Here is a 12,484-nt window from a genome sequence, read left to right as displayed (position 1 = left end):
TAATTACATGCAACTAACCCTCAACCAAATCCTAATCCAACCCAAACCCTATAGTAAGTACATGTAGTTAATTAATATTACTCATTACTTAAATATATAATTATATTGTAACAATGACACCTTAAAATAAAGTGTAACTGGTTTTTTTAAGGTGTCCGTGTTACACAGTGTTAATGCATTTAAGTACTGTGGGTTTGGTACACTGGGGTTTGGTTTCAGGGTTAGTTGCATGTAATTATGCATGATTTGTAATTATGCATAAGGACACTGTAAAATAAAGTGCTACCCCATAGTGTAAAGTCCATCATTTGGGACACAACTTATATCTGATGTGATCATAATCCTTCTCAAGCATAAAAAATACATTTAGTTTGCATTCATTTGTTTTATTTTATCTTTACGTCTGGTATTAAATTAATTATGAGAATGTTTATAACCAGCATTTCTCCCGCTTTGTCCATCTTGGAGATTTTTTTGCCTTTTCGGTCACACTTTATATTTCTTGGTCTTAGCTACAATGTACTAACATTAAATGCATACAAGACAATGGATTCACTTTGTAACTACATGTTGTTCTGGAAAATGTTCACATTTACTGCTAATGAGTTTGAGGTATGGTTAAGGTTTAAGAGATAGGGTTAGGATTATAGGGGTCAGAGTTAGATTTTGGGGTAAGGGTTGGGTTACAGTTAGGGTTAAAAGTTAAAATGCACATACTTTAAATGATGTTACAATGAACCAACATGTATGTACATAAATATATTGTATTAAATGGTTAAGTTCATAGTAATTAAAGGGATAGTTCACCCAAAAATGAAATGGAAATTATGCTGAACACAAAAGAAGATATTTTGAAAAATGTCGGTAACCAAACAGTTGATGGACCCCATTGACTTCCATAGTATTTTTATTTTTTTTTCACTATGGAAGTCATTGGGGTCCATCAACTGTTTGGTTACCGACATTTTTCAAAATATCTTCTTTTGTGTTCAGCAGAAAAAAGAAATTCATACAGGTTTGAAACAACTTGAGGGTGAGTAAATGATGACAGAATTTTCATTTTTGGGTGAACTATCCCTTTAAGGCCACCTAACAAAGTGTGACCACTGCAATTACATGTGAGGTGGAAAGAAAGAAACTTAAAAGGCATCCTTATTATGCTCCCTACCTTCCTGAACAGTGCCCATAAATTATGCCCTTCTAACATCTCTATTACTTAGTAAGCTCTGTTATAGAAGTACTGCACCTCATCGAACAGATCACAGGCTCTGTATGGAGGTCCCCGTTCAGACACGAATCCCGCGAAGGCCATGCCATCCAACACCTTGGTCAGAAAGTCATTTTCTATCAGGCCCCGCTGGCCTAGGAAAGCAGCCTATGTATCAGAGAAAAGAAGGTCAGTGATCAAACTAAAATTGTAGCATCTGCTAAACTTCCACTTCCACTTGAAAATTAGTAGCCAAGTTTGATTCAAATGGTGCAGAGAGATTTTTCTGAACAAAACAACTTCCAGAAGAAACAAAGTCTGTTATCTGCATCACCAGATACATAAAATAAGATGGGCATACGTATATTTTAAACAGATCCCGTGCATTAGCATTAGCCAGTGAATTTAGAAGCATTTGGCAGGGCAAGATGCTCAGTTTCCAGACGTGAAGCATTCTTGTACTATAATGCGAGCCATGTGGGGTGCTTTATGAGGGTTCGTATTGAGACGTTGCCACAGAGACATCGGCCGACACAAACAAAAACAGGTTGGGGGGTGAAATAACACTTGTGAATGCAAGTTTGATGATTTTCATATGGCTCACTGCAGGGACAATCCGATGGACCAGAGTGTTTTAAACAAATTAACCGCGATACCATCGGCATGAGCGCTTACGTTTGCACCGAAGCACTTCAAAGCAAGACGTGGACGAGGCAAAGCTCAGTGCTTATCTAGTGAGTTCATTGAGATTATTCTTTCATCCTCTGGCGCAGACCCAAACTCACCGTGTTTATGAAAAGGCAGGTGTTTGTACAAGTGCAAGCTGCCTTGAGTTGAAGCCAGATAAACAATGCTGTATTTCAAACCAGTCAGAGCTGTTTGTACCGTACAGCGTGTCCGGCAGTCTATATAACATGACAGGTCATCAGATTAATATTTTCTCAAGTGAAGTTCTTATTTACGAGTTGAGAAAACGTAATTATGATGTCAAATGAGTTCAAATGACTTTGCACTGAGCAAGACGGTGTACCTTTACTACAAAATATATAGCACTTTTCTTTTTTTTTCTCTAATTCTACAAAATTAATAAAGAATGTGTATCAGGTGTGTTTTTGCTTTTAGTTTTTGTTCAATTTATGATGCTGCTGTAAACTGAATTATTCTATTGTAATTGTACAAAACTATCTTATTTTGTACATGCAACTTAACCTTAGTTTTATTGTAAATTAAAAAAAAATATTAATAACTTCACACATTTTGAACAAATTTACTGTCAACTGTATTCATGTTTTCTCACTGATACACCCCCAACTCGGAAACTCTGGGCCAAAAGAAAATCCAAAGTTTTCAACTTATAATTAAGACATTGTGGTGCCATTCATGTGCGTTAAATGAGCAAATACAGTCTTTTCGACATGACTTGAACGCACCATTTTTACCTTCAGAATGTTATGTTTTGCACGAAAATGTTTATTTTTGTAAATTGAGTATTATAGCAGCAGTTCATATGACTCATGCAAAGTCTTCTGAATATATATGATAGATTTGTGTGAGGGACAAACAGAAATTTATGCCATTATTCACTGTTAATTAATATTGACATCCCTCCAGATATGATCACACTTTCCCAGGTTGATTAATTACAGTACATTAAGGCAATTGTTATGTATTACAAGTATAACGAATGGTTATTCTTAAATATGCCAAGTAGGCCTCATCTAATTAACCAATTTGCATACATATCCAGAAAATAAATCTGAACATTGGATAGAGTTTCATTGTGTTGGCATATTAGAGTTAAATGTTGTTAAGGTGGAGATTTTGGAATTTATAAATCAGAAAATGCTGTAAACAGCCAGAATTTATAGGAATAAATGTTATATAAATGAGGCAAATGATATATGAACAAAGCTCTCTAAAACCTTCAGAATATAGTATGTGCCACCGAAGTGGAGATTTCTTGCTCAGTGCAGGAGAAAAACTCATTATGAGAAAACTGCCTTAAAAATAATTGAAATCTATGCAAAGAGATAGTGTAATAAATTAAACTTGAATATGTATTTTGAATGTTTTCTTCCCACTAGTCTGAAAGAAGACATGCTATGGAAGCAAAATAGCCTAAAATCTCAAAATTGACCAGTGCATGAAAAAAACAATGGGTTTTGCCAGTAGTGTCTTGCTTTAAATTTTGACTTTAAAAGACTAGACATTCATCATATTTTTGTAGCATTTTTTCATCCCTATAAGCTTGAAAGCACCAGTTCCTATTCATTGAGTGACTATTACAATGCTTATCTCCTTTTGTGTTCCACAGAAAGTCATACGGGAGTAGGGAGTAAATGATGACTACGTTTGCATTTTTGAGAGAATTACTCCTTTAACAGGTCATTAATTTTCAAATATATAATACATTGGTAAACTTCTTAAAGAATATCTGATGTGTTTTATACTGTATATCAGTCCACAGACCCCTGCTGAACCGTTATAGACCCCATGTTGAAAACCCTGGACATAATTAGTAAGAAGATCCTTCTCGTACAGTCATTATGCAAGCACTTGAGAAAGTCTTTTTGCAGGTTTGCTGGAATGATCTGGCATGATGACAGTAATTGCTCCTAATCGCTCGTGGGCTGATGGGATCATTTACTCTGCAAATAAGTTTTAACACCATAAAGTTGCCGATCAGCGCCCTCCTCTCACCTTGTGAAAGTGAATCACAGGTTCGGAATGGATGCGAATGAGCTGCAGACAGGACCGGTAGCCCTGGAAGAGTTGTGCAAACAAGCGCAGGAAGACCGCTCTCACCTCCTTATCCTGTCAAACACAAGAAAGCCAGAATAGAAGGGACTGAGAATCATTCCAGACGAACGTACGAGGATGGAATGAGTCAGTGTGAAAATTTTCTCGTCTCAAAATAAACTGCGTACGTGATGGGAGTTCAAACTCCTTTAGCAAACAGATATTTCTGCCCCCTGAAGACCCAATAATTGACTCCCGTGTCGGCCATATGTGTGTCCGCAACTTTAACATGTAACTTTGCGAGATTGTAAAAGCAAAAAAATAGACATATAAGGCTTTTACCAGCAGTTTGAGGTTGGATGGAGCAGAACGAGGGGGTGGGAAGGCATTATCTGCTCCTTCCAGATCTGGATGCAAAACCTGAAGACAAAGAAGGTATTTACAGTGAGGAAATGTCCTGCTATCTGAGGGAACAAGACAAATGGTGCAAATATAGCTTAAGGAATGTCTCTAGTCACAATCATCTTTCAATTCTGTGTAAAAAAACAAACAAACAAACAAAAAACACGTATATGTGGAAAATGCAGATTAGCTAATGAGGAAAAATTATGAAATATGTGATTTAAAGGTGAAGTGTAAAGAATTTATGCACCACTAGCAAAAGCAAATAGTTATAGTAATATATATATATATATATATATATATATATATATATATATATATATATATAGAGAGAGAGAGAGAGAGAGAGAGAGAGAGAGAGAGAGAGAGAGAGAGAGAGAGAGAGAGAGAGAGAGAGAGAGAGAGAGAGAGAGAGAGAGAGAGAGAGAGAGAGAGGGAGAGAGAGATAGATTATATATTATATATCTGAATATTATTATATAGTAATATTATATATATATATATATATATATATATATATATATATATATATATATATATATATATATATATATATATATATATATATATATATATATATAAAATATGGATGGTTATTCCTGTGCAAACCTGGCCACTATGATATTAGGGTGTTGTGGGTAGATACCATAATGTTGCTATGTGGTTACTAGGGTTCAGGATGGTTTCTAGGTGGAAGTTTATTGGCCCAAGACAAAAAAGGCCTAGTCCCAAGTGTCTATGTTCTGGCTCAAGTCCTAACTTATCTTCATATCATTGCTGTCAGATGAAAAACACATACTGTGTCTCCAAAAAAAAAAAAAAAATTCAAGAGCATGGAAAAGATCTTTCTCGTAAAAAAAATCTTGATAAAATGAATCAAAACAATTTAGTCAACCTTTAGTACAATCTATCATAACAGATCTGTTAGATATTTGAATTGAACTTTTTTTGATTGGGTTTCAATGGCTCATGTTTCCAGTACTGAGTTGGTTGATTACTGATTGTTGTAGAATTAATTGAATATAATCTGAGCTTTCACTTACTATTCTACCTCAAAATCAGTTTTCTGGGCTTAACACGTGAACTACAGACTCTAGTGTAAAGTGACAGTCAGACAGCTGAGGAAACCAGAACATACGAGGTTTTGACGCACACTTCCTAAAGTTAGTGGATATACTTGTTATATAGATAATCAGACTAAACATCCCTCCAATGGTCTTTTTGATGCACAATTCAAACAGTAGGAATACAGTCTACAGTAAAAAGTGTCAATAACAAAAGTGTTTTCCATCAGACAGCGACAAAACAGAATGTATTTTTGAATTTAATAATAATTTCATGTAGCAAGATGAAAATCAGATTACATTATACTATATATATCTACTAAAACTTATACTTGATGTATCTACTTAAATGCTAACCAACTGGCACATTAAAGAAATTACACAACATCACAATGTGTGTGTGTATATAAAAGTTATTTTTTTGTGTGTGTGTGTGTGTGTTTTTTTTTACCATGGACAGTGCTTTTTGAGTATTGTGCAACAGGGGTTCGGGAAGCTGTGAGAGGTGTATACACTCCGGGATTTTTATTGTTCCTCCATCAAGGTCAGCAATGATCACATCGAGCTGTAAACAGAAACCAAAACCCAATCATTGTTACCAGAATCTGACCAACTGTTTTAAGGCAGATTGAAAAATGTCTTTCTGTAAGGCCTTGAGCTCACCAGCTCTTGGATCTCGCTCTGGAACATGGAATGCACTCCGATGATGAAGGGCGTAGGAGAACTCAACACCTCCAGCAGTCGAGATGGGAGGACGGGGATGTAGGGGTAGCTGTGGTCCAAATGAGAGTTAGGCAACCACATTCAACATGTCAAGCAGATGTTAACATCAGACTGTTCTCATTACATACCAAGCATAAAAATAGTACATACTATTGCAAAAGACCCTAAAAATAGAACTGTTTGCAAAATTACACGCTTATCATATGTGAAGAGCACACATTATTTCAAAGTTTCATTTGATACAGCAGTGTCCTAGTTTTTACGCAACGCACTTAGATTGAACTAGATCGGCTTAAAATGAAGCTAATGAAATGAGATGTTGTTATCAAGGCAACTTAAGGTCACTATTCTGGGTATATCAGTAACATTTGATGTTGACCCACCTGTACTTCAGAGGAAACATGAGGGTCTCTAAGGCACGGCAGGCCTCTCCTAGTCTCTGATAGCTGGAGGAATGGAACAAAACCTTGTGCTCCGTCAGAACCGCACAAAAGAGACTAAGAACATTCTGGATTCCTGGAACATAAAAAAAACCAAAAAAAAAACCAAACACAAATGCACAATTACTAATGAAACATTTGCTGAGCAACATTTCTTCAAATGCATTCAAGAACCGTTCCTGAAAACAGAAAGGGCTGAATATCATCCGCTACCTCATGATATGATATTCATCACGACACATACATAACAATATGCGATTGTCACATTTGCCGGTAAGCAAGCAAGCACAGCGAAGAAGACACAATCCAATATTCTTATTTACAATCCAAAAATACTCAGAACAGGAATCCACATATTGCAGGAGAAAACACGAACTCAAGATAATTAATAGAACAAGAACCAGGTGCGTAACTCAATTAGAAACCATAGTAACAAACAAGGACGAGAACTCGGGAAAACGGAACAGGGAAAACGAAACCGAAACATTACCGTGACTGCAATATATGCAAAACCATATTATCATATTCACATAATATCAGGGCCTGGCTTCACAGACAGGGTTTTGAATAAGCCAGTATACGCTGATTTCACGCAGCCGTTATTTTGAAATCGAAAGCGAGGCTCCGGTGGGAAGAAAACCGGAAGTGTCGCCTTTAAATCACAGGAGAGTCGTGAATGCGATGGCGTATTGTTGTGTTTAATGATGTTGTGTCAATTCTAAAAATGTACATACATTTCTTTCATACTTTAGACTATATACAGTGAAATTCATTTATAAATAAATTTTTTTTATATATATCATTCAGAATGTAAAAAAAGAAGCAGGAATGAACTATATACATTATCCTATATTGAATATTAACATCCAATAGTGTAAACCGCGGCAGCAGCTTCAGGTTGGTAATCCAAGGCATTGTTGTTTATCTTTACTTCCGGGGTTCTTCCCACCGGAGCCTCACTTTCAATTTCAAAATGGTGGCTGCGTGAAATCAGCGTATTAGGCCTTAGTTCAATTAGGACATTTAAGTAGCTTTTAAAAATGTGGCTTAGAAAAAAAAAACATTACTGGTGTGCATCTCGAGACAAAACACTGGCACTGGGGAAAGATCTTGATTGTTACTAAGTAAAAAACATTTTTTGTTTTTATTAGTTTAAACTTAATAAAAGTACCTATTGAAGACAAGAAAAAGCAAATAATTATTACAAAAAAAAATTATAGCGAGTAAAAAATAAAAGAGAGAGAGAGAGAGAGAGAGAGCTATTAGATCTTGATTGTTAAAGGTTTAAATTCAAAGCAAGAAACAAAATTCAGAATTAATTTTATATTGAGTATGAAACAAAGAGCTGTATGACAGAGAACTTAAAAAATGAAAAATAGATTAAAAAAAGGGATAAAACAGATGTTCCACCATAACTAAATATGTTAGATAACTAGTCCATTAAAACGCTTGCAGAGTAATACCCATAATGCAGAAATTATTATTATATTGCTGCAAATCTTCATCTAGTTTCTCGGCCGATTGCTACAGTATAATGGATTGTGTTTCTTGGGCAATTTTTTTTAAGTCAATCTACAAGTAAAATAATAAAACCAATATATCTTGTCCACGATTTTATTTACTTATTTGGCAAGTAAAGTAGCCATGAAAAACAAATCTAATGTACAAGCCGCTGGTCGTTATCAATGTGTTGAAATTGTGACTTTCTGGGCTCGTTTCCGTTGTTTTACATAACTCAGTGAATCTGGCGTTTAAACAACACGGAGAACACATGCAAATAAACAACACTATCAGCGGGTGCAATTCATTTGCATATTTGTCTCTATCATGATGATGCAAAGCCTCAAGAATGGCAAATATGAAATAGAGACATAAATTATACAGCAAACTCCTCAACGGGTCGGGAGTCGTCGGAAAGAGTGAGAGATAAAAGTTTACAGTTCCTGTTTTTGTTTGTCATCAACATACCACTGAGACTATAAATCACACGCTCTGCAAAAACCGACAGGCAGCCATTAACAGACATATCCGCAGCGCAGTCGGGGTCAGCGTTCCCATTATGTCTGTGTCAAACTCTGATACGCACCAATAAACAGGAACAAGATATGAAAATTCACATTGTCTGTCCCTGTTGACCAAATACCTGAATCCAACAATGCGCAAAGAGAGGATGAAATGTTTGGGAACATAAAGTCCATTACATACTTGTCATTCCATTCGACCCGTTTTAGAAACGTAACAATCGTGAACGTGTGACATGTTGAATCGTCACGCTATGAGTGTTGGGTTTCTAGCATGTTGCCTACAGGAATGACTACCTGCTCCTGATTGTTCCTTAGAATCCCAGTGTCGTCTCCTGCCAAATACAACAACACATTTCATAATCTTGTTTGTGAGGCATCCAGTAAAACTTGTCCTGACCTTGTGACATTTACTTATCTTTTGGAATGGCTACACATTTCTGACCCATACATAGACAGGGACACAAAAAGCTGCAAACAATAAACAGTGAGCCTTATGATGGCCAACATGTTGCTTTTCCTCTACTTCTCAGGGTGAGACAGGCCATTCTTCAGGCCTCGCTCTGATGTGACCTCTCTGAAACGAAGGAAATGTGGATAAAGTCACTTGCGCTGATGTCCTATTGCCGGCTGCGAAAGGAAAGGGACGTCTAATTTGACAGACAAGTGTTCCTGTGTTCCTTATTTGATTAAGAGAACCTGACGCTGAGATATTGAAGATGCTAATCGCATGAATCCAGGGTAAGATGAAGATTTGCATGTGAGAACGCAGCTTATTAAAGGTCGCTAATGTTGACATAACCCATTTGAAAATACGCAGTCTAGCCAAGGATGAGCTCTGAGCCGGGGGACTCTGATAAATCTGTTGCTGATTCACAGAGGAGAACAATGGAGAAGAGGTACAGCATAAATTATACAAAGGAGATCAAGATGACATTTTTATTAGCTCATGTAGATCGGCATGTTGTTGGGATATTACAGGTTTAGGTAACCTTAAGATCAGTCCCAGAAGTACCAGACATCTGGGAGGATGATACATTGAACATGATGCTCTTATCAGAGATCATGCACCTAGAATGGTATTTGAGGTGGTGTTTTCTCCTCTGTTAGGTCACAGACCATGGCCGTCTTACACCCCCACTTGTGAACTTTCTATTGGAGGACAAAGAGCAGGTACTAATGATCTTGACAGGCATCCAGGGAAGTTGATTTGTTTCTCTCAGAACATCTTAAAACATCTTGGGAAGCAAGAGATGATGTTAATGTACGATATTATATGATGATATGATATGATATGATATGATATATTATATTATATTATATTATATTATATTATATTATATTATATTATATATTACATTAAACACTATCATTGAAAAGTTTGAGTTTAGTAAGATTTTTGTAAGGAAATTAATAACTTTATTCAGCAAGGATGAATTAAATTGATAAAAAAAATTAACAAAAACTTTTATATTTCACATAAATACTGTTCATTTGTTTTTAACAATGATAATAAGAAGTTTCTTGAGCAAAAAAATCTGCATATTGGAATGATGTCTGAAGGATCATGTGACACTGAAGAGTAATTAACTCTACTCTAGTCAGCTTTGCCACCACAGGAATAAATTACATTTGATATGTTAAAATAGAAAACAGTTGTAATAATAATATTATTACAATGTAATAATATTATAAAATTGTAACAGTATTTAAAAATATTACTCTATTTTAGATCAAATAAATGCAGCCATTATGAGCATAAGAGACTTAATAAAAAATCTTGTATGTATATGTAATCTATAGAACCATATCTATTCATCTATCCATCATCTATCTATCTATCTATCTATCTATCTATCTATCTATCTATCTATCTATCTATCTATCTATCCATCTATCTATCCATCTATCTATCTATCTATCTATCTATCTATCCATCTATCTATCATCTATCCATCTATCCATCTATCTATCTATCCATCTATCCATCCATCTATCCATTTATCTATCTATCCATCTATTCATCCATCTATCATCTATCTATCTATCCATCTATCTGTTTATCTATCTATCCATCTATTCATCCATCTATCATCTATCTATCCATCTATCATCTATCTATCATCTATCTATCCATCTATTTATCATCTATCTATCCATCTATCCATCTATCTATCATCTATCTATCCATCTATTCATCCATCTATTCATCCATCCATCTATCTATCTATCTATCTATCTATCTATCTATCTATCTATCTATCTATCTATCTATCTATCTATCTATCTATCTATCTATCTATCTATCTATCTATCCATCCATCCATCTATCCATCCATCTATCCATTTATCTATCCATCATCTATTCATCCATCCATCCATCCATCCATCCATCCATCCATCTATCTATCTATCTATCTATCCATCTATCTATCCATCTATCTATCTATCTATCTATCTATCTATCCATTCATCTATCCATTCATCTATCCATCCATCCATCTATCCATCCATCCATCCATCCATCCATCCATCCATCCATCCATCCATCCATCCATCCATCCATCCATCCATCCATCCATCCATCCATCCATCCATCCATCCATCCATCCATCCATCCATCCATCCATTTATGAAATGATATATGATGTGATATGATATATGATATATTACATTACATTATGTTATATTATATTATAATACATTAAACACACTGTCATTCAAAAGTTTGAGTTTAGTAAAAAAATTTAAAGAAATGAATAACTTCATTCAGCAAGGATGAATTAAATTGATTACAAAATTACTAAAACATTTATAATGTTACAAAAGATTTATATTTCACACAAATGCTGTTCATTTGTTTTTAACAACGATAATAAGAAGTTTACAATGTAATAATATTATAAAATTGTAACAGTATTTCAAAATGTTACTGTATTTTAGATCAAATAAATGCAGCCTTTATGAGACTAAGAGACTTAATAAAAAATATAAATATTATATGTATATGTAATCTATATAGAACTATATGTATATGTAATCTATATCTATCTATTCATCCATCCATCCATCCATCCATCCATCCATCCATCCATCCATCTATATCTAAATTTTCTTTTTCTTTTTATGTTTGATGCAATGTGATTTTGGGGTGAAACATGATCCAGATCTTGACTAGCTTTGTGAGGATCACCCTTTAAGATGACAAGGCGACTGTCGCTCATATCAAAGCACTTAGAGAGACGGTCATGTGGAAAGACAAATGTCAAAAGAAAACACTGCTTTCAAGGTTATCAGGTTTATAAAGAGACTGAAGGGATTGTTTAGCAAGAGCATTATTAATCAGAGATCTACATAAATCCGAAAAATATGAGAAACCACAGTGAACTGTAATGAAAAACTCCACATTAGCCCACTTCTAAGTTGAATAGTTCAAGTCAAATGCTGGCCAAAAAAAATCATGACCAATCTTAAAAATAGTGCACAGTACAATTACAAAACTATGATATTATATGACACGAAACAAGGAAAAGGGGGAAAAGGGTCAAACTAATTTCTCCATTTCCACAACACAAGGTAGACACAAACATTCAGTGCTGAATCAAGGCCTCTGAGTTTATTTGACAGATTTAGAACGTGCTCTGTTTGTTTACTTTGAAAAATCAAATCTTACATGCAGACATATGGCATTAAGGATGTTGACATGGTGTTAATTAGTCAGTTATAAAGTTGTGTGTGCACATCTGTCCAAATGCTGTGTGCTGTGGTCCAGCTGAACGTGGGACAGCACACACACCATTAGTACATTCCTCTGCAATGCAACACCATTCTTCCATAATAATAATTAAGCGAATATAAAATAATAAATAATTTGTATCTTGATAATGA

At 35.1% G+C, this 12,484-nt stretch overlaps 1 protein-coding gene across 2 annotated transcripts in view; it reads right to left on the bottom strand.

Annotated features, from left to right (window-relative positions):
• Positions 1–12,484, bottom strand: part of sbf2 (SET binding factor 2) — a 132,719-nt gene that overhangs the window by 65,722 nt on the left and 54,513 nt on the right. For both annotated transcript variants that reach the window (XM_082161344.1, XM_082161345.1), the window contains exons 7-12: positions 6,519–6,651; positions 6,076–6,184; positions 5,864–5,977; positions 4,289–4,366; positions 3,908–4,021; positions 1,247–1,375 (exon numbers count right to left, since the gene is read on the bottom strand). In XM_082161344.1, coding sequence (XP_082017470.1) covers positions 1,247–1,375; positions 3,908–4,021; positions 4,289–4,366; positions 5,864–5,977; positions 6,076–6,184; positions 6,519–6,651 — 677 coding nt within the window. The remainder of the gene's footprint in view (positions 1–1,246; positions 1,376–3,907; positions 4,022–4,288; positions 4,367–5,863; positions 5,978–6,075; positions 6,185–6,518; positions 6,652–12,484) is intronic.

The sequence above is a fragment of the Leuciscus leuciscus genome (assembly GCF_965113295.1).
Source record: "Leuciscus leuciscus genome assembly, chromosome: 2".
In the NCBI taxonomy this organism is placed as follows: Eukaryota; Metazoa; Chordata; class Actinopteri; order Cypriniformes; family Leuciscidae; genus Leuciscus; species Leuciscus leuciscus.
The sequence above is the reverse complement of the archived record's forward strand: the minus strand, read 5'-3'. Positions and strand labels throughout refer to the sequence as shown.